Consider the following 24287-nt stretch of genomic DNA (forward strand, 5'->3'; position numbering starts at 1 on the left):
AATATCAAAACATTATATCCTAATATCCTTTATGTTGATTTGTGAACTATTAGGATTCATCTATACAGTCAATGGATACACAAGTGTCTTCAGGTGACATTCAACCTCACAGATGCTGCAGGCCCACTGACTTTCACTGTTTCATCTAGTGCAGGGGTTGGCAACCTGGGTCCCTCCAGCTGTTGTGGAACTACATTTCGCATGAGGCATTGCAAGGCTGGCAGTTACAATTACTCTCAAAGGCATGATGGCACTTGCAGTTCTGCAACAGCTCAGTGGCGGAATTTTCAGGGTTGCACCAGTCGCATTTGCGACTGGGCCCCTGAGTTCTGCCACTGTGGGGGGGCCCGCCGCTGCCCAGGAGATAGTCATTCACCTGGAGTCCCGATCGTCCCGCCCATCCTCTCCTGCTGCTCCGCCCATCCTCCCCATCCATCCTCTGCTCCCTCACTCACGGGGACAGTCCCCGCCCGCTTCGCCCATCCTCTCCGCCCGCACAGTCCCCGCCCATCATCTCTATCCCCGCCCGCTCCGCTCATCTTCTCCGCCCACACAGTCCCCACCCATCTGTCTCTATCCCCGCCTGCTCCGCCCATCTTCTCCGGCTCTGCCTTCACTTAAGTCACCGCCCATCTTCTGTTACACCTGCACTCACGGGCACAGTCCCCGCCCGCTCCGCCTTCACTCACAGGCCCCGCCCATCCTCTCTGCTCGCCCAAGCAAGACAGAGCAAGGAGGGGGACCAAGTGATCTGCAAGTGAGTGGCACCCATCCTTCAATATCAACACTGCCACTGATCCCCCCACACCACCACTACTGCCACTGATAACCCCCCACACCAACACTACTGCCACTGATCCCCCCACACCACCACTACTGCCACTGATACCCCCCACATCACCACTACTGCCACTGATACCCCCCACACCACCACTACTGCCACCGATACCCCCCACACCAACACTACTGCCACTGATACCCCCCACACCAACACTACTGCCACTGACCCCCCCCACACCAACACTACTGCCACTGATACCCCCCCATACCAACCCTACTGCCACTGATCCCCCCCACACCACCACTACTGCCACTGATACCCCCCCACACCAACACTACTGCCACTGACCCCCCCACACCAACACTACTGCCACTGATACCCCCCACACCAACACTACTGCCACTGATACCCCCCACACCAACACTACTGCCACTGATACCCCCCACACCACCACTACTGCCACTGATACCCCCCACACCAACACTACTGCCACTCATCCCACCCCCCTCCAACCATCACCCTTGCCACTGATCCCACCCCCCACCACCTCTGCCACTCATCCCATTCAACCCTCCCACCACTGATCTCACCCCCCCAACCACAACCCTTGCCACTGATCCCATCTCCCCTCATCGCTGCCACTCATCCAATCCCCCCACCACCACCGCTGCCACTGATCCCATCCCCCCCATCATTGCCACTCATCCCATCTCTCCCTCACCACTGCCACTCATCCCATCCCCCGCCACTGATCCTATCCCTCCCCAACCACCACTGTTGCCACTCATCCCAGGGGCGTAACTACAGGGGTAACAATTGTGATAGCGCACATGTTGCCCCTGAACACCTGGATGTGGGGGGGAGGGCATTTAGAGGAAAAAATCCCCTCAATTTTTCTCCTGCACCCACTAAAAGTCTGCTTCTCCTCCTCTCCCTCTGATAGGCATTAAGTGGTTGCAGGAGGAAAATGGGGGGGATTTGTTCCCCCTCCTATCCAGGTCCTGCTGCCCCCGCAATTAGTGGGAAGGGCCCTGGCTGGAGGTCAGGGGGGCCCTCCATGGTTTCTTGCACCAGGGCCCTGAAGGTTCTAGTTACGCCACTGCAACAGCTGGAGGGCCCCAGGTTGCCTACCCCTGATCTATTGGGACCATTTTCAGAAACTCTCTCAGATGAAGCCACTGAAGGAAGCAGTGAAAATCAGCAGGCCTACTATATCTGTGAAGCTCTGTTAAGTATAGGGGTTGATTTACTAAAGTTAAATAGGCTGTTCACTTTGCAATGAAAGTTGCAGTTTTCAAGGGAAATTTAGTGAATGTGGTGATAGTTCCATTTTGAGAGGTAAATTAAAAACAGAATTTTTGCTTACATATGTTTGGAGGATGGAATTCAGTAGAGTAGAAGCTCTGGGAAAAATTCCCCTTGCAACGTGCAACTTCTTGAAAAGTGAACAGTCGATTTGCCTTTAGTAAATCCCCCCCTCCCCCCCCCCCTATTAATATATGTAATGAGAATAATTCACTGTTTTGTGCAGAAATGATTAAAAATGAAAATAGAAACAAGATTTTTAAACTTAAAGTACAGCCACAACTTTTTCATTTTGGATAGAGTCACATTTTTATTGCTGTCTGTATGCCTGCTAGGTAGATTTGTCCTGGTGACCACTGTCACTGAAACAGAAATAAATTCAAATCCTGTGTAAGCTTTGTGTTGGATGGTGTTCGAGCTTACATATGGTTTGTAACATCATCCTCTTCTGGTGACAATGCAATGGCAATTGGCTGCTTACGCACAAGCACTACCCCCCGGGAGGAGTTTACATACTTGGAAGTACCATGTATTTTCTGATTAAATTGAAGGAACAATGGATTGGTGGAGGAACACCGCAAAGGTGAAATTAGGGGTTGGAATTTTGAGAGACTCTGTCACTTTGACCTAATTGGGTAAACATATATTTTTGAAATTGGTAGTTTTTGTTTATCTTATTGGCATTTTTATGAGCATACACCTGTATTACATAGGTCACCAAATTGTTGCCTCCGCTGTGGATGCAATTTTCCATATTTTAGTCTGTTTTTTACTTTTACTATATACAATGTTGCCAGAAATAGAAAGCGAACACAGATCAAATGTGATTTTGGCTTATATTCTTTGTAGTCTGGAAAGTATAACAGACAAGTTCTTGGTCAATGACTGCTGTAAAACTGCTGGTGTACCCCTGTTATTGTAACCTGTCCTCCTCTGATAATATGAAAACAGCGTTCATGAATAGGAAAGGTTGTGCAGAGAACCTAGGTCAAAATATCAGGCATCTATGGAGTTAGTCTGACATGTAATACGATGTACAGCCCTTAAATGTTTATACTGTCTGTAATTCTTACCATAATTTCACTTCTCTTTATAGGCCTGTCCCGGGCTCTCTTTCCTCATTATTACATCTACACAACCGACAAAGACAACCCATGCCTGCCTCTATGCCTGGCACTCTGCCCAACCCCACCATGCCCGGATCCTCCGCCGTCTTGATGCCTGTGAGTTATCTTATCTGTATTACAAACATTAAGGGGCTATATAAATAAATGGGATTGCTTTGTTATGCAACTGTATCTTCAAAACTACCTCTCTAAATCGTTAACATTGGTTTAACAACCCCCATTGGTTTAACCACTTCAGCCTTGGAAGATTTTACCCCCTTCCCGACCAGAGCACTTTTTACAATTTGGCATTGTGTCGCTGAAACTGACAATTGCGCGGTCATGCAATGCTGTACCTAAACAAAATTTGCATCCTTTTTTTTCCCACCAATAGAGCTTTCTTTTGGTGGTATTTGATCATCTCTGTGGTTTTTATTTTTGCGTTATAAACAAAAAAAGACTGACAATTTAGAAAAAAAAAACAATATTTGGCTGCAATCTGTGATTTTTAGCGGTACATTCATACAGCGATCAGTGCTATAAAAATGTACTGATTACTGTGTAAATGTTAACAATAGGGGCAATCAAGGGGTTAAATGCGTGTTCTCTCAGTGTGTTCTAACTGTATAGGGATAGGACTGAGTAGGAGAGGAGACATATCACTGTTCCTATTTAGTAGGAACAAACAACATGTCTCCTCTCCTCTGACAGCACAGGGATTTGTGTGTTTACACACACAAATCCCCATGCTGTCGCTCATGCACGCGATCGCACGTGGCTGGCTATGATCATGCCAGCAGGGCATGCGCATCGGCTCCCCCGCCATGCGGCAGGCGTGCGCGCCCTCTGGTGGCCAAAAAGGGAAGGACGTACCCATACGGGATTTCGCCCAGAAGAGCCATTGTGCGGCACTATATCTGCGTGAGCTGGTCGGGAACCGGTTAGCAACTGCATTCAAAATTTGTAGTCAAAATCTGTAGCCAGAGGGCAAGAAGCAGCAACGATTGCCGAATCTGGCCCCAGACACAATGGGGTTGCTTTACTAAAGGCAAATAGGTTATTTACTTTGCAGGAAATATCATACTTTGCAAAGGAATTTTCCCCAGAGCTTCGTGAATGTGGTGAAGTTTCACTTTGCAAAAAAACAAACAAACAAGTAAATAAAAGTATTCAGTCACATGCAAGGAAACTAAAGCAAACAGAAATTTGCTTGCACATGATTGGATGATAAAAGTCAGCAGAGTTTCATCTCATTTACTATGTTCTGGAGCAATCTCCTTTGCAAAGTAAACGGCTTATTAGCATTTAGTAACTAAATCTCAGTGTGTTAACATTTATTCACCAAGATCAATTACGGTATGTTAACATCTTTTGTAAAAAACAAAGGTTTTCCACAAGGTGGCTTGTGATTAAGCCTCCCAGCATCCACTCAAACATATAATATAATTTTCAGGTGGACCTAGTAATAATACATTAAATATCTATTTGTTTTATTTAACAAATATTGTGTATGCAATTACCTGTTGTGATTACATTAATTATTAAAATGCTGTATGATGTTTCATTATGGGAGTTTTACTTAGCCCCTTGTCCCAATGACCATTGCCACCAATGGAGAAAGTGACTGTAAATTTAAAGTGCTATGGTTGTTAACTGAATGAGAGGTGTAAATGGTAAATCTACCAATCAGAAACTTTTGTTCATGTGACAGCTGTCCAAAAAAGATGTATTGTCTCATGGAGAGATGTGTCCCCATTTCCTGTTGTATCTATGGGACAGTAAGAGGAGGAAAATATCTCCAGTGGGGCACAGACAGTAAAAACAAATTCAGCAGGGGCTTTAATCACTTCATATGCAGAAAAAAGCCCCCCCCCCCCCAAAAAAAGTCTCTACATTTACCTTTAATACATAGATATCCGTGGGAGTTGTAAGAACACATTTTATGAAATTATTAAAATGATGATGTGATGATGATTCAAATTATATGTGTATTATGTGCTTTTAACTTTTTGCTTACTGGGCACAGAGTGTGCTGCCCGCAAACAACACGATCACGGGAGCACATTTATTGATGCCCTTCCGGCACTGGAAGCCCACGCTGTAGCCATCTTTTGGCTATAGCGTGGGTGGAAAGTGGTACAGTGAAAGTTTCACATGTTAAATGTTTTTGTTTTGTGAGAGAATCACAAAAACAATCTATGGGGGTTATGGAAATGAAGAAATCCTGGACTGCCGCACTCCGAAAGAAGGCATCTTTATTATAAATCGTTAAAATCCAACATAAGTCACCTCAGGTTGGATGACAAGTCGTACTTCATGATTTTCAAGGAGTACCATTCATATATGTGTGACTTTAAGTCATCCCTGCACTTCTTTGGTCTGACTTTGAGGCAACTTGAGGTCCCTAGACATCAACATTATACAGGCATTGCTTCAAGTCGCGGCAAATCAAGTCAAAGTCGGGTTAAAAAATTGCGGCAAATCGCACAACTTTCAGGTCGCACAAGTGTAAAAGGGGCCTAAGGCCCCTTCCACACATATGAACCTTTGTGGTCCGCCTGTCAGTTTTTCAAGCGGATCTGAACGGACACTCCATGTACCTCTATGGAGCGCCGGATGTCAGCGGTGACATGTCCACTGACATCTGATCCGCTAAATGCAGACGGATGGAATCCATATTTTCCATCCGTCTGGCAGATCGGATGGGATGAAAACGCTATCATTCGCTATTATCACAGTGCTCTGCTCCCCGAGCCCACCCTTTTTTGAAGCCTATTACAGCCTTTGTCTCTAATCACATGCTTCAAAAACACACCCCCCCATTGGAATCCATAGGTGCACTGTATGTAGATCGGGGGGCCGAACGCATAGATAGGGGGAGCGGTGCCCATGCGCCCCTAATGGACGGGCCGCCACTGGTGGAGAGGCACAGTTTCCAAGTTGCATGAGGTCCAGTGTGAAGTTTCCACAGTCAGCAATGATTTGGGGAGCCATATCATCTGCTGGTGTTGGTCCACTGTGTTTTATCAAGTCCAAAGCCAATGCAGGCCCTCTATTTATATATGTATTTTATAAATTATATGTTTATGAGTGACAGGGAGAACTCCAGATACACAAAAAGAGAAAAAAGGATTCTATTAGTTCAAATTAAAGTGTTTCTTGGCTGGTAAAATGGTTTGAGTAGTTGCTGAGCAAGGAACAGTACATGAGAATCCTGATTCAGTGCATCAAGGCAAAAGACTATACACTTTATTCTCTTGAGCACTGGCCTATCGAATAACACTAATAATTAGTTTTTTCCACACCAGCTGAGCTATTCAGCTGCTTGCTAGATAACCAAATTTAACTCCTTGTATCTATTCATAGATCACTACTACTGTAGCTATATTGTACAGGTAGGATAATCATTATAGTAACACAGTTCAGTTGTGTGGTATAAGTATAAACTCTGTGAAGTCACTGGGAGAATATCTTGAAGTCATTATGGATATATCTAAGTTTTGGGGAAAGTATGGAACGGTTAGATTTTTAATATGTTGCAATTGCCACTGGAGCATGAGTGGAGGTAAAAATCATCCAGTGGTAACATTTGTTCTGGTGACAACTGTTATGCCGCGTACACACGAGCGGACTTTCTGGCAGACTTGGTCCGGCGGACCGGACTCCGTCGGACAATTCGATCGTGTGTGGGCTCCAGCTGACTTTTTTTCCCCAAAAGTCAGACGGACCTAGAAATAAAACATGTGTCAAATCTTTCCGACGGACTCAAGTCCGGTCGAAAAATCCGCTTGTCTGTATGCTAGTCCGACGGACAAAAACCGACGTTAGGGCAGCTATTGGGTACTGGCTATCAACTTCCCTATTTTAGTCCAGTCGTACGTCATCACGTACGAATCCGTCGGACTTTGGTGTGATCGTGTGTGTCCAAGTCCGTTCGTTTGAAAGTCCGGCGGACGTACGCTGCAAAGTCCGTCGGAAAAACTGTCGGACCTAGTCCATCGAAAAGTCCTCTCGTGCGTACGCGGCATTAGTGATTTTCCCTCACTTTAAGGAAGTTTCCTGTCATTTTTTGTTGTGACTTTGGTTGAACTTACATTAGACAATGACATTAGAGAGGGTATTGCATCTTTAATGACTGAACACCCTTATGCGGAGTACACACGGTCGGAATTTCCGATGGGGAATGTTCGATGTGAGCTTGTTGTCGGAAATTCCGTCCGTGTGTATGCTCCATCGGACATTTGCTGTCGGAATTTCCGACAACAAATGTTTGAGAGCAGGTTCTCAAATTTTCCGACAACAAACTTTGTTGTCGGAAATTCCGATCGTGTGCACACAATTCCAACGCACAAAAGTCCACGCATGCTCGGAATCAAGCAGAAGAGCCGCACTGGCTATTGAACTTCATTTTTCTCGGCTCGTCGTATGTGTTGTACGTCACCGTGTTCTTGGCGATAGGAATTTCCAACAACATTGGTGTGACCGTGTGTATGCAAGACAAGTTTGAGCCAACATCCGTCGGAAAAAAATCCACAGTTTTGTTGTCGGAATGTCCGATCGTGTGTAGGGGGCATTACCTTAGAAGAAATAATGGGAAATGCCATATGTACAGGGCACATAGAAAAGTTTAGAGAAGCATTACCTGTTATTGCCTCCCCCTGGTGTCACCTTTTTTTCAGAATAGGAAATGAGGCTGAATCTCCACAGTGCTGACATGGATGGCAATTAAAATGTGACAAAATTTTAACCCTTCTGTATTCCATCTGTAATTAGAAATACATTTTGCCTGGAGTTTCACTTTAAGCGATGTCCAATGCATGCATTCCCATGTGTATGAGTTTTTAGGCTCCTGTGTCTTTGAGTATGTATAGAGTGGAATGCTTTAATTCTTGGTAAGTAGTGGAAAATTGCCATTAAGGACTTGAAGAATATCAATAGGTCCCCCTGAGGGGATGGCCTGCTATACCCCCAATTGGTCTGATTGTTCCCTTCATCTCTCTCAGCACTCGCGGTCTTTGTAAACATCTGTTTAAGGAAAGAATTCAAAACACAGGTAACTCGTGTCTAAACTTGTACGATTCCTAGACACACATCCAGGTTCAGGTTTGGGACACAGATGAATATAATACGTGTATTAGTATAAAAATATCAAAATTTGAATCTGTAGTATAAACAGTAATACACTTATGCCTGAGCGTGATTTAATTTTTGGCACATTTTTTTGTTTTAGCTTTTCACTGGCAGTCTGCCGTAAATAAATATATGTGCTCAACTGCTGCTCGAAAAGCTGTTGTTTACGAGACTCTTATGACTTACCATCATAACAAAGACCAGGCTTCATACGTAGGAGTCTGCAATTAGGGATTCATAACATAATTCCTAATTTAGAATATACACTATATTGTCAAAAGTATTGTGACGCCTGCCTGCACATGAACTTTAATGGCATCCCAGTCTTAGTCCGCAGGGTTCAATATTGAGTTGGCTCACCCTTTGCAGCTATAACAGCTTCAACTCTTCTGGAAATGCTGTCCACAAGGTTTAGGAGTGTGTCTATGGGAATGTTTGACCATTCTTCCAGAAGTACATTTGTGAGATCAGGCACTGATGTTGGACAAGAAGGCCTGGCTCGCAGTCTCCGCTCTAATTTATCCAAAAGGTGTTCTATCGGTTTGAGGTCAGTACTCAGTGCAGGCCAGTCAAGTTCCTCCACCCCAAACCACGCTCATCCATGTCTTTATGGACCTTACACTGGTCCAAATCATTTGGTGGAGAGGGGATTATGGTGTGGGGTTGTTTTTCAGAGGTTGGGCTTGACCCATTAGTTCCAGTGAAGGGAAATCTTAAGATGTCAGCATACCAAGACATTTTGGACAATTTCATGCTCCCAACTTTGTGGGAACAGTTTGGGGATGGCCACTTCCTGTTCCAACATGACTGCGTACCAGTGCACAAAGCAAGGTCCATAATAACATGCATGAGTGAGTTTGGGGTGGAGGAACTTGACTGGCCTGAACAGAGTCCTGATCTCAACCCAATAGAACACCTTAGGGATCAATTAGAGCAGAGTCTGCGAGTCAGGCCTTCCCGTCCAACATCAGTGCCTGACCTCACAAATGCACTTCTCGAAGAATGGTCAAACATTCCCATAGACACACTCCTAAACCTTGTGGACAGCCTTCCCAGAAGAGTTGAAGCTGTTACAGCTGTAAAGGGTTCGTCAACTCAGTATTGAACCCTACGGGCTAAGTCTGGGATGTCATTAAAGTTCATGTGCGTGTAAAGGCAGGTGTCCCAATACTTTTGACAATATAGTGTATATGAACACATCAAGGTGTTGTCTATAGTACTGTCTACTTTTAATTTACGCATTTGTATGTTCACTTAACATTGTAGCATTTACAGTATTTTTCCCCCTTAAATTATTTATGTAGACAGGGCACACATTTACCCCCAAACTTCTCTCTCACCCTCTAGAGCATGTCCCAACATTAATTTTTTTCTTTACCTTGTTCTTGTAGTAAGAAACAACTTTTATTACATTTCTTGCACAGGCAGCTACTGGGAGCTCAATTTCTGTTAACTCCCTAATCTAACGTGTTTCTCCCCTCCTACTGGGGGCTTAGTCATACAAGGTCTATCATGTTGACTCTATAGGGTTTATTTACTAATGGAAAATAGGCTGTTCACTTTGCAAGTGAATAATGTGAAGCTCTGCTGACTACCATTATCAATTCATGTAAAAATACTGTTTTCTGTTCTATTTTCCCTGTATGTTATTGGGTATTCTTTGCAAAGTGAATTTTCGCCACATTCATTAAGCTAAGGGAAAAGTCCCTTGCAGAGTGAAAATTCCCTTACCAAGTGAGCAACCAGTTTGCCTTTAGTAAGTCAACCCCCATGACTAAGCCCCAGTACAAGGGGGGGAAGTTTATAAGAGGGATTAGAGTGTTCTCTCTGCTTGTATAGAAATAAAGCTTTGAACTGCAGACATAGTGAAGTGTAGCCTTTCTTTTGGACTTATCTGTGCATTGGCAGGCAGATACCAGGGATTGCCCCTGCTGCTGGAGACAGGCTGACAGGGGTTTGAAAGCGTTCTTGTGAATTGCCAATAGTAAAACATACTAGAAGTCCCTGCCATCCGCTGTTAATAGAAGCTGTATTTGTAAGATTGAACAAATGTAGCAACCCTTAGTGTGGTCTAGCACAATGTTTCTTAACTCCAGTCCTCAAGGTGCCCCAACAGATCATGTTTTCAGGATTTCCCCTCAGATGAAACAGCTGTGGTAATTACTAAGGCAGTGAAACTGATCAAATCACTAGTGCAAAAAAATGGAAAGCCTGAAAACATGACCTGTTGGGGCGCCTTGAGGACTGGAGTTGAGAAATACTGGTCTAGCATGTGAAATCAAATTAAATCTTCTGGTATACATTTATTTTGCACTTGTAGTCACAAAACAATGGTGACCTTGCGCTATTTTGAAATCATCTGTTTAATATTATGTAAATTATTATATTGGAGAGCAGATAAATAGGTCTGCCTTTATTACTGTTCACTGGCAAAGAGCAGAGACATGGAGTTGATTTACTGAGGGCAAATTGACTGTAAACTTTGGAAGTGCAGTTGTACTCTGCAAGTACAGCTGTTCCAGAGCGTATTAAATGAGGTAAAGCTTCACTTTACAAACAATACCCTATCACTTGCAAGCAAAATTAAAAAAAAAACAGCATATTTGCTTGCACATGATTGGATGGTGGTTGTCAGCAGAGCATCCCCTCATTTACTAAGCTCTGGAGCAACATCACTTCTAAAGTGCACAGTCTATTTGCATTTAGTTAATCAAGCCCATGGAGTTCTCCACTGCACATTTGGGCTTAGCAACTTTTTCATGGCAAAGACTGTCTGATCAAACTTGGGAATTCCCGTCAAGGACAGCATTCATAGAGTTTGTATGTTGTCCTCATGTGTGGGTTCCCTCCAGGTACTGCAGTTTTCTGCTATAGAAAACATATTAGTTGGGTAAGAGACATCTGACCAAATTGGAGTGAGTGGAGTGTATACTTGTATGAATGTGGTAGGGACATCAAAATATAATCTCCCGTATATCAAGGACTGTTGAACTGACAATGCTTTATAAATATGACAAATAAACAAATATTGAAATATAATAATATAGTCCTAAATTAACAAATTGCGACTGAAATCTGGAAAAATTATTATTATTATTTTTATTATAATATAGGATTTATATAGCACCAACAGTTTGCACAGCGCTTTACAATACAATTACAACACAGTTCAATACAGAAAAAATAGGAGGGCCCTGCTCATGGAGCTTACATTATGCTCATTGTATGCATATATGAGTAATTTATTTCCACTTTTCTGGACTTTTCAGATTTAGAATAAAGTTGATTTTTATACCCAAATACAACCCCTTTTTAATAAGTGCCTATGTTAATCCCTTTAAATTATACATGTATGAACAGTCTAGACTGTGATTGTGGTTTGAATAATTTACTGATTTTTTAATGAAGCCCATCCCACAAGACAACAGATACCACATGGTCAGCCACATTTCATATTAAAGTGTGTGAAGTTTGAGAAGCAGAGATTCAGAATGTTTTTCTATCTATGGATTAGTTTTTTGGTGTATTATAAGGAAGAATATACTCTATATATTCTTCAGCCTTTTTAAATATATTAAGTCTGCAACTTTATCATATATCTGTATGGGCACTGCAATTCTTGGTAGATTTAAATCCTTGAACTTTTAGGAAAGTGGGTATATTTTTCTTTATGCTATACCAGTGATGGCGAACCTTGGCACCCCAGATATTTTGGAACTACATTTCCCATGATGCTCATGCACTCTGAAGTGTAGTCGAGCATCATGGGAAATGTAGTTCCAAAACATCTGGGGTGCCAAGGTTCGCCATCACTGTGCTATACAATACAAAGCGTTGGTGAAGAAGTCTTTACTTGGCCCACAGTTTGCAGACAACTCATAGGTCATGTATGTGAACAGTTCTAGACTTCACAAATGTTGTCCTTTTAGTATAAAGTAGCTAGATACAATTGTGGATATTATCAGCACAGAAAAAGAAAATATTTACAGGCAGGAAGTGACTGTTATCCAGCTTGAAAAAAGTTTTGTCCCCTTTTTATTAATACATATTTAATAAAACATGTCCTGTGTGCATTCAATGCGGCTCCAGCTCTCTGTGAGATGAATAAGATCCTCAACCAAATTTCAAAAAACAAACTCTGCATGGGTAACTGGATTATATGTCCTGCCTGTCTAATTCATCATGATCTCTAGAGCTGTTCTGCCAGACAGACACTCTGCTTCCATTCCCGTATTGGTGCTGTTCATCCCGTGCTCTGTAATTTTACTTAGAAATATTAAAATAATAAAGCTGCTCTCATTCCAACCTACAAGTACTATTCACAGAGATTACCCGTGTTTCATGTTAGATTTGGTCAGAGAAGTAGAATAGCTTTTTCACTACAGGGACCTTGTTTCAAAGTATACTTTCATCGTGTCATGCAGTCATCTCACTCATTAACATAAAACCATCTTTTGCCTAGTCAATTTAAAGTAATAGCTATGGGGCCTGTTGTGGTGGAGAAATTATTTTTGGAATGCATACTTGAAATGGGAAACATATCACGTCGTGTTCTGAGAGGACTCATTATTCTTTTTTTTTTCTCTTTTTTTTTCATTGGTCCCCTCCTCGCGCCTTCTTTTTGCACTTAGAAAAAGTCAGATTTTCTTTTCTTCATAACACAAAGGAGATCAGCACTGAGATGACCTCTGCTGGGGCTATCCGATTGCAGTGTGCAGATGTATCTCTAGCTGACACGCCTGATTCACTAGGCATGACCATTTATCAACACCCAGATTAAGTAGCTATGTACCATGACTGCAAAATCAAATCTCTAGTGTAAAATAGGGACAGGTTATAAAGCACATACAACATAGCACAACAAATGGTGAAGGTCCTTCATCTATTACCCGTGAAAGCTCAAGATAAAAAGCCTTTTACATTTTAAAAGCTTTTAGCACCAAAATTGTCCACTGACGAGTTTATTTTGCACTGCCACACTGATTGCTATTTTTGATAAATACGCTAAAGCAAAACCATTCTGCTTGTCACTAGAGCGAGCCAAGGAGAGCAGAAATATGATCTCCATCTCTTTTCCCCAGAGATTTCCTTCTAGTAACATTCTGGCAGCTCTTACCCTTTTGTAAGGCTGAGATGTATCACAAACCTTCACATTCTGATTACTTTGCAGGGAATACACTATATTCATCCTTGGGAAAATGCCATAAATTTCCATGCTTCTTCAAAACATGCTTTTAAAGCTCCAGTCACTTTGATAATAAATATATACAGTTTAGACAATACATTTTCTCTTTGCATGATTTTAGTTTTATTGTCCTGATTTAGGGTTGGTCCACTGTGATCTTTGCTTGCCAGCTGTCTTTTTTTTTTCAATGTCTAACATTTTCAGTATGTATTCATCGATTTACTGTAAAACGTATATTAAAGCATGAGTGTATTTCAAGGTTTTGTACTGGTGGGTACACTTTTCCTTTTCCTTTATATAACCATGAAGGTTGCGCCCATGGTTCAGAACAGAAAGAAGTAAATTGGATAAAGAATGTGGAGGATGAAAACAATGCTGTATTATTAACATAATGGCAAATTGGTTGCCTTCTATACCAGTAAGGAAATGCTTTCTTAAATACTAAGTGCTAACCTGGCATTTTTAACCATTATAGCATGTTTCATGTGGTACTAAATGCAGATTGCAATGTTCAGGGTTCAGCATACTCCTATCATGTATACAGCACAGAAGGTGCCATCCCTGGACTCCTTCAAAAACATCAAATTGCCTGGTGGTGTCTGGTTTTAAAAGTATTAATGCAGACACTGAGCAAGCATGCTCTATTTGAGTGTCAGACACGGGTCATAATTCCTTATCTCTATACTTGTTTTGGGTCAGTGACTTAAAAAGTACTGAAGCCATTGGAACACAAAGACAGCCAGAGAACTAACATTCTCAGATGAACAGGTCAGCAGTGGCAGCTGTAACACTGACAAACTTCATAAGAAAGAGGTTGCAAAACTTTTACAAAAAGCTTTACAATTATCTCACAGTCATCTTCATATTTAGTTGTACTGACAAAAAGAATAGTTTGATATGACCGAACTGGTCAATATTGCATTTGTTCCCGCACAGTATATATAATATATATATATATATATATATATATATATATATATATATTATATATATAAACACCAGAGTATTAGTGCCCTTATGCAGCCTAACACCAATTAAATTAAAGGTAGACAGAATTAAACATTTTGATTTGTTTAGCTTAAGTTAAATTGTCCTTCACATCACCAATTTCATTCAGCGTTGTACTCAGCATTACCATATTGCAAAGCTAAATGCCCCAGCTCAATAAAGTGGATCGCCACTCAACCCCCCCTCTTTATTTTTTACTATACTATACGATACTTGTCTCGCTGAGAACCCTTCATGCCCTGCCACCGCTCGGTCCCCCAGTACCATGTTGTTTCTGTTTTCTGAACAAAAGGGTAAATAAAAAAAAAAGCTTCTATACAGGTAGTGGAGCAGAGGAGGTGTGGACAGCAGGCACTTTTGATTTATGGGTGAAGAAAACTGGGTGAAGTAAAACTGAGCATATAAATGGCTCCCCTTCGAGCTAGACTATATCCAAAGCCCTTAGTACAAACCGGGGTTGAGGAAAGGATATTCAGGTGCTGGAGAACATTTAGATTGTATACATTGTATTTTGGTATACAGGGGGTGGTTTATGCTGATGCAGCGTTTCCCAAACTTTGGTCAATCATGTACTACCTTATCTTAAAAGCTGTCACTAAACTGTTCTGTCCAGAAACTCATCCACAAATAATAATGGTTTCTGTCTGTTCTCATTTTTTGTTTCTGGTTAAAGTTTAGTAGGTAGGTTGACCTGTTCAAAAAGACCTTTGAGCCCGCAGCAGCAACCATGTCCAATCTACTTGTTAAAAGCAGCAGTACTTCCTTTAGTGGCTGCCACTAGTAACTGACACTACAGAAAGCAACTTCTCATTAACACCTGACCTGCACAAAAACCCTAAGGTCTGCTTTTTATCACCTATACAAAGAATTGAGTACCCTATCCCAGACTTTTGGAAAATTACATACTAATAGATTCTAAGTTCTTACATGGAAAAAACATACATGCAATATACCTTAAAGTGCACCTGTACAGAAATGTAAAATTAAACACAAGTATTAGTGGGACAATCTATAGCGAGGTCCTGGGCTCCCCTAAACTCTTTACTTCATTTTTACTGTATATCCACAACACTTGTTATGGCTGTGGTGATAATCACAAAGAGGTTGCAAGTAGAGCAGTATGATAGAAGTACTGAAGTGAGAATGCAGCATGCTTAATTCCACCCTGGATAAACAATGCCCAATTGTTACATCCTTATAGAACCATTAAACTTTTTCAACTGTGTAATCTCTTTAATTTTTACAGTTTTTTTTCCCCCATTTTAGCTTCCTTCTCGAAAATTTGTTATTTGTTAATTCTCATTTTAAAACCCTCTTTCTCAGTTCCTGTTCTTAACAAGTGGGAAACAAAAGATTCTGTGTACCGAAACTCCCTGATGCACACTGGCTAACATACTGTACATTATCAGGCTCATCAAAGGAAATAGAAGTATAATTACTTTGTGACATCTGCTTTTTCTTGCAGAGCCAAATACCTAAGATTTGGCAGGCAATATTCTAATGTCAGACTATGCAAAGGATGCTGCCTTTCTAAAATGCAATATGCATTTTTCATGTTTTTACATTTAAAAAGGAGGTAACTAACCTTTCTTAAAAAAAAGGCTGTGTACCTCTTATTGTTTTAAGATGGATTCGGTGGGTGTCATGTCACAGTTTTTCTCATATCCCACACAGATGGAAAGACAGATGTCAATGAACTCCAATATCATGGGGATGCAGGGTCCCAACCTAGGCAATCCTTGTGCTTCACCTCAAGTCCCTCCAATGCACTCAGATGCCAAAATGGTAAGAACATGCAAAGCTGTTTTCATTCATATAGCTCAAAGTGCAATAAATAAGGAACTGTTGCATCTGTTTACATACCAAATATGCATGCCAAGCTAGATGAGGAATTGTGTCTGCACTGATTGTGCCATCATATGACACAGGCCCTTATCCAGACAGTTTTAACTGCAGACCATTTCTTCAAACATAAGCTATTAAAGTTAGGTTTGTAGCTATTAAAATGTTTCTTGTAACTGTGGTAATGGATTTTTGCATTCAAGAAAAAAAAAAATGTTTTTTATTATTTTCACAAAATCTTTATTTCACAAATAAATTATATAATGCATGTGACTTTGCAAAGTACTTTGGGTTTTCTAAAGAGAGAGTACAGCAGTAGCTCTTCCTTTTCTAAACAGTAGCTCTGTATAGGAGCCATACAGAGCATGGTGGGGATAAGTTACTGCTTTTTTTTATTTATTTTTTTTTTATTAGCAAAGTAGTTAAAGTGATATTAAACCCTCTGTTTTTAGGTACTCTCAGCAGCTGATTTAATTACTTAATGAGTATGCAGCCTTTTTATCTTTTAATCCTTGCCTATGTTCTAGTTTAAGCTGATGCTATGGTCACTACCCCAAGTTAGCTGTTTCAGGTTGGCTCCTTTCCTTTGCAACAGTCTATGGAGCCACTCTTGCATGTAGGCATTGGGGTTGTGTCTCACTACACTGTGAGCATCAATAGAAACATATTGCCTTGTAGCCTACAATGGCAAGGCACTCCCCTGCTCCTTCTTTCCCCTCCCTCTCCCCTCCCTTCCCCGTCTAATAGACTGGAGACAGCACTGTGCACTGTTAAAGCTTTCCTGTGAAAATTGGATGTTAGCATAGCAGCATAGAAAGTTGGTGTAAAACTGCAAGTGCTGGGGTAATAATTTTAAGACACTATATATATTGATGTGCAGTGCTAATGTAGTACTAGTTACAGTCCTAGTTCTCCCAGGAATAGATTTAAACCATGTTGAGTATATTTTAGTTTAGCTCTTAGCTCACATGAGCCCTTAGAACTATTTTTCCTTTCCATCCCTTCCACGAATTTGTGAGTATATGTTACAAGGGACCATGACAACGCTGAAAGCCTAGGCACTTTTTTTACCTTTCCTAAAGTGGTTGTTAATGTTGCAAAAAAATGCGTTGCATACTAGCACATTATGAAAGACTTATCTTGAAACAAAGCCTTCCAGCAGTGCACTGTCACCGCTGCAGAGGATTTAATCTTCCATCTGGTCTTCCTTCCAGGTTTGTGGTGCTGTGGCCGCTTGAATAACCAAGCCATGATGACATCACGCCCGTGTATGCACGTGAAAGTCACAGACGCAGTATAGAGCTTTGAAGGAATGGCACATGTATGCCATTCCTTCAGAGTGCATGCACTGATGACGTCACTGGCCGCTGCTTGTTAGAATATCTCCTGAACAGTGCATGTTTAGGAGATATTCATTTAAACTACAGATAAGCTTTACCTGTAGGTAAAAATCTAAATTGAGCATTTACTACCACTTTTAAGGGAATCTCAAGAGAGCACTGTAAAGTCACAGGATACAATACCCAAACTCTACTGCTTCATTAGCAAGTCTGCAGCTAATTGTTTCTGTTCTCTGTTATCCTCCTCCTTATTGTTAATTTTTGTTTAATTTATTTTAATTACTGGGTCCCACCTCTTTAACTTCTTTGGAAGTGCACTTCAGGATCTATCAATGTTGTGATTTTTTCCACATTTTAGTATGCTATAAGTAGGGCCACCATGTCCGAAATGCGATAGCTTTATACACTGTGCATTTTGAATGTAGCTAATAAAGATCTGAATTTTGGAGTACACCGAGTTGCAGGCTAATATTTGCTACTAAGCAGTGCAAGTACTCAAATTTGACTTAAGCTGTCCATAGACAACATTCCTGCTGAATCAGCCAAATTCAACCATGCGTGGCCTTTTTGGCACCCCCTGGCTCAAGAGACTTCAATTGAAAATCTTTGAGTGGAAATAGTCGGCTGCAGTGACTGCATCCTATCAGATGAAGTCACTGTTCTGGTATTCACAGCTGTGGGCACTGTCTAAATAAAATAGCTGGCAGGGGAGATTTCTCCATCCACATGGGAGAAGCTTATGTATAGAAGCCTATGCATTAATATCAGCCTCTTGCAGTCCTTGTTCAACAGATTCATCCCAGACTGGGGGAGAGAAAAGCAGCACTAGAAACTATTTGGTTGTGCTGCAGCACGATGAGCTTGCTGAAAAGAAGTTCTACTTCTCCTTTTACTGTCCAGGCACAGGGTGGGGTAAAGAACTGTAAGTGTTATGCCCCGTACACACGGTCGGATTTTCCGACGGAAAATGTGTGATAGGACCTTGTTGTCGGAAATTCCGACCGTGTGTAGGCTCCATCACACATTTTCCATCGGATTTTCCGACATACAATGTTTGAGAGCAGGCTATAAAATTTTCCGACAACAAAATCCGTTGTCGGAAATTCCGATTGTGTGTACACAAATCCGATGGACAAAGTGCCACGCATGCTCAGAATAAATAAAGAGATGAAAGCTATTGGCCACTGCCCCGTTTATAGTCCCGACGTACGTGTTTTACGTCACCGCGTTCAGAATGATCGGATTTTCCGACAACTTTGTGTGACCGTGTGTATGCAAGACAAGTTTGAGCCAACATCCGTCGGAAAAAATCCTAGGATTTTGTTGTCGGAATGTCCGAACAAAGTCCGACCGTGTGTACGGGGCATAACTGAACTGTAGCAGAGTACATTTAGTTTTCTTCCCTTGCCAGGTAGGGTTGTGTAGTATGGCAGAGCTTTGTAAATCTCAGAACTGCATTGACAAAAATTCTAAATATTTGGTAGGTTAAAAAAGCCCCCTTTTGTGTATTTCAACTGTGTGTTTAGCTTTTTGCCTTTGTGCAGATGGTATAGAATGCTCCAAACCTCTGCCTAGTCTTTGCTGCCTGTGAGAGCCTTCAGACATTGCCTTTCTTCTTAGGTCAACACTGACCTTAAATATAAGCAATATTAGAATACAAAGTTATAGGATTAGTCGCTAAAAAAGTGCATTGTGTACCCTCATTTCTGCTGGGTCCAAGACAAGTGACAATTTTGCGCATTGCCCTTGGCCCTTGAAAAGCAACTTGGAAATAACACCTTTGTTTACATCCAATCTCTATAGGCCGTGGTCCACTCCAGTTATTGCTACATATCACATACACTCTCCTAAAAGCTCAACAGCAGGGACTTGTAGCTTCTTAAGCAAGAGCTGGGTTGGGATAGACTTTGAAAGAGTATTAAAATACCAAAAATATAACTGAAAATGGATATGTGAAAAATCACATCACATTTGATTTTAATTTTGAGAATTGAAATTGTTTTGTTTTGAGGTAGCTGGGAGTAGTGATTTAGAGTAAACCAAGTAGTTTGTTTCCATGGCTGTATTTGTATACTGAGGAATTGTTGAAAGGTTGTCAGCAGTAATCAGCGCACGGCAAAGAGTTTGGAACGTAAAAGCACATGCCTTTTGTGTAGAGTGCAGAACTGTAACTACATGGGAAAGATGTCATAACCAGATGTGCATAATATTTGCAAAATTCTATTCAGTATTGGCCAGAGAGAAATATTTTTGTATTGTCATAGAAATCAAATGTCTACAACAGATGTGGTAGTCCAATTGATACATGAGCATTTTAGTAATGACAATAATTGTAGTAATTACATAAAAAGACATTTAAGGTTGTGTTTAAAAAAAGTAGAATGTATCTATATATAGCCATGTTGTCATCCTTAAAAATTATCGAAGGCCTGTACCTCTTGAACCAAAATATCCTAGGGCTATAACCAGCCAAGCCAAGGCTGGACAGTCTTGGGTTGAACCTGTGGCCAGGCTATGGACATTTAAGTATTGACATATATCTTTTATCAAGCAGTAAATGCTTAAAAAAAATCTCTTGCTGGCCTCTATAGTTGCAAAAATTGTGGAGCAATTCATTCTCACAGTTCAAAGCCCAAACACTGTCCTTCAAATCTTTATCACAACATCTCAGCATACTCTGCTCCCTTTCTCAGTGCACCTCCTCTGTGTTTACATTAGAGATTGGAAAGCTACTGTTGGTGGAGGAATAGAGTGAAATGTGATGATGTAACTATATTCATATTATATATACACCAGGGGCTGTTTCTATGCTGATATCTGGGCATAGGGGTTGGAGAAGTGAGGTGCTTTTTTCCTTTCCATTTTTGTTTCCAACTAATTATGGTTGTATTCTAAGTGGGATAATAATTTGTAATTTTATCAATGCATCTTTTATAATATGGTTGTGTTATATACAGTATGTGAATAAAAATCTTTTTTAAGCTTACAGTATGTAATGTTCTTATTCCTGGGTGTCTGTTGCACCTAAAAAATTTTTTTTTTTAATTTCTGTCTTTTGGTGTATATATTGTTTAATAAGGATGGTGTGCATGGTATATGGGAACAGAGTGAGCTAAAATGCTGAGAGAAGGATTGATTGAAGATGAATTGCTCGACAGTGCATGCATCTACAGAGGTTCCTGAGGGCGTATTATTACCTATTATTTACTTACTGCTTGTTAAATATATATAAATATTTAAATGTCCATAGCCTTGCCATAGGTTCAGTTTAAGGACATGAAACTAAGGATTTGTAAAATGCCAAAGCAAGGGATAAAATAAGTAAATCATTTTATTTCTTTATAGACTTGAAAGTGGTGTAGGCTGTCACTACATACTGACAGCAGATCCTAAAATTATATTTTTCTAAGTAGAGGGGTTATGCATCTCACATTTATGTCTTTCAAAGGCTGGCCAGATGTAGTAAAACTACCGAAGGCTGGCTGGTTTTGTACAACAGCCTCAGCTCGTGTATTGCCTTATTAAAATTGTGGCAAAGAGTTAGTGGTGTGGTTCATATACATTATTTCATCTGCACTTAAAGCTATTTTTGTGAAGCAGTGATCTTTCTGTCTTTTTTGCATATGCAGCCATCCTAAGTGGCAAAGCTTAGGCCTGTTAATATGTCATTCAGCCAGCAGGTATTGTTTTGTGGTATTGGGACATTAATGCTTATTTTCGTGCATATTTTAGTATACTTCTCTAAAGATGTTTCCTTTATAGCCCTGGTACAAATAACACCGGTAGCCAAAGGCAAGACTTGACAATATGTCTGAGATGTCTGAGACAGGATGTCCAACACGTGCCACAATGTCATTATCATTATCAAATACCTACCCTTCTATAGCTTGTGAATGCAAAATAGATAAAAGGATCATTAAAATAAATGTGCTTGGATAAACACGGTGGCTGATTAAAGTAATCAGCAATATGTTGCCCCGCATACCATGCCATGTGCTTCTTTTAATGCCTCCTGTTCTTATTTATAACCTCTACACATTACTGCTTGGAATTTCCAGGTCTTATAATGAACATTAATTGATTAGCTGGATCCAAGAGCAGTTTTAGCACTAGTAAGTAGTATCCCAGTGGGTACACAGCTAAATACTTTATGAAGTAATTAGTATGGCAATGCCTTTTGAAATGAGTCTTTTCAGTAAAGAACTCCCAGTGGAGCATGTTATTGGTTTATGGGCATATTTTTTCAGGAGCAACAAAATTGGGCGGTGATAACAAGCTGAATGCTCATATCAGAGGATGACGTTTTCTAAACGTGTGTCTACAACTACACTACATTTGCAAAAAAATGTTATCAGACAGGTTCTCAGTCTTTAGTTAATGAATATGTTAAAAAGGATCATCCAAAAAACAAGAATGCACTTTTAATGGCCACTGCTTGTCTTTAAAATCTTTTCTGTTTTGTGTTGGCAGTCCTTGGTTCTCATAGCTTCCCCCATGCTATATGAGCAGCTTTAGCCAAAAGAGAGAGACAGTTTTAAGGCTGCAAATATTTCTTTCTGGCCAGTACCCCACTTCCTGACATATTTAAGGGGCCCTGGCACCAGAGGGTTACTTATAAACTCAACACATCCCATAAAAGAGAGCTTGTATACTTATCTTTCCAGTGCATTTGCTTTTAAATTCCAGTGCTTTGCTGCTCCTTGGCCACCGCCAGGATTAAACACTTCCAAATGAAGGAGGGACTGAGTACATGCTTACTCCTGCCTGCAGCAAACTGATTACATCTTCTCAGCCTAGACACTAGACTTAAAATGATACTAAAATCTCAGTTTTTTTACATTTCAAAATAACAAACATGTTATGCTTACTTGCTCTATGCAGTGGTTTTGCATAGAGCAGCCCAGCTCCTCCTCTTCTCGGGTCCCTCTTCAGTGCTTCTGGCCCCTCCCTCCTGCTGAGTGGCCCCACAGCAAGCAGGTTACTGTGGGAGCATGCAAGCGGAGCTGCTGCTCTGTGTGTCCATTCAGACACAAAGCCGCGGTTCGGTCCCTCCCCCGCTCTCTCCTCATTGCCTCACTGACTTTGATTGACAACAGTAGGAGCCAATGGTGCCATGCTACCGTCTTAGCCAGTGAGGAGGGAAAGTTCCCGGGCAGCCGAGTCATTCCTACAACATCGCTGGATTGAGATGGGCTCAGGTAAGTATTAGGGGGGTTGCTGCACACAGAAGGTTTTTTATCTTCATGCATAGAATGCATGAAGATAAATAACCTTCTGACTTTGCAACAACTTTAAGCTCACACTACGTTTTACAATAAAGTGTACTTGAAAAAAAATAGGCTGTTGCTGTTTACTGTGACATATCTGGAATTTATTAATACACACTTGTAAGGTTATTAAAAGGTCCACTTGAAGCAGTCAGTAACCATGCCCTTTTCACTTGACCTGTGTTTGCAAAGAGAAGATGGGACTCAATAATGTGTCCTAGCATAACAACACTGCCAAAGCAGAAATTCCATTTTGTGAGTTTTTTTAATACTCCTGCTATGTTCCACCTGACTTGTGTGCTTACTAACCACATGAACCATCCTTCTCTGGACAGGAGAATAGTTCATACACTGTCCCCACATGTGTTTTCACCAGCTGTCAAGCAGGTGGGGAAAAGGTACAAGGCTTCACATCAGCACAATACAGCACATTTAAAAATGTCATATAACGTTTTATTTGGGCTCATCTTCTGTAGCCAGGGGGCTGCCAAACCATAGAGAAGCTATGCAGCTGTGAAATTATGATGAGCAAAGTGCCATTTGCGTGCCTGTGATTTCAACAGCCTGGTGTATTTGAGCCTGGCATGTTCACTCAAAAAACTGAATATTGCTAGTGAGTATACATTGTAAGTTTAATTTGAGCCTTCTGCCTGAGCACAGGGAGTGATGACAGCTTCAGGTAGTATAGGCAGTCACACCATAACTGTTTGAATCTCCAGGCCCTTTTCTCCCTAGATCCTCTTGGGTCCCAGAACATGTTTTTTTCACTCATCAGTTTCATTGATGTCTTGGTTCTGAACATTGCATCTTTTAGGCATTGTAGTCTACCCTAATGTATTATACATTATTTTTGCAGGACAGATAGGACCTTCATTTATTTGAAAATGTATTTTATGTAAATGTATTAATCATAGGTTGGACTTGATGGACTTTTGATGGTGTCTTTTTTCAACCTCACCTACTATGTAACTATATGTAGTCAATATATATAGTATCTCACAAAAGTGAGTACACCATTTTCTAAATATTTTATTATATCTTTTCATGTGACAACACTGAAGAAATGACACTTTGCTACAATGTAAAGTAGTGAGTGTACAGCATGTATAACAGTATAAATTTGCTGTCCCCTCAAAATAACTCAACACACAGCCATTAATATCTAAACCGCCGGCAACAAAAGTGAGTACACGCCAAAATGAAAATGTTCAAATTGGGCCAAAAGTAAATGTAAATGAATTCAATGTATTTTTAACTCCTTGGGAATAAGTTATAAAAAATAATTTAAGTAGTTTGCACACCCCCATATGTTTGGGAAATCTT

General features: G+C 40.9%; 1 protein-coding gene across 3 annotated transcripts in view; it reads left to right on the forward strand.

Moving 5' to 3' along the window:
* Nucleotides 1-24287, forward strand: part of CREB5 (cAMP responsive element binding protein 5) — a 620787-nt gene that overhangs the window by 470455 nt on the left and 126045 nt on the right. For all 3 annotated transcript variants that reach the window (XM_073630162.1, XM_073630163.1, XM_073630164.1), the window contains 2 exons: nucleotides 3183-3309; nucleotides 16190-16300. In XM_073630162.1, the coding sequence (XP_073486263.1) occupies nucleotides 3183-3309; nucleotides 16190-16300 (238 nt within the window). The remainder of the gene's footprint in view (nucleotides 1-3182; nucleotides 3310-16189; nucleotides 16301-24287) is intronic.

The sequence above is a fragment of the Aquarana catesbeiana genome, linkage group LG05, assembly GCF_042186555.1.
Source record: "Aquarana catesbeiana isolate 2022-GZ linkage group LG05, ASM4218655v1, whole genome shotgun sequence".
NCBI classification, from domain to species: domain Eukaryota; kingdom Metazoa; phylum Chordata; class Amphibia; order Anura; family Ranidae; genus Aquarana; species Aquarana catesbeiana.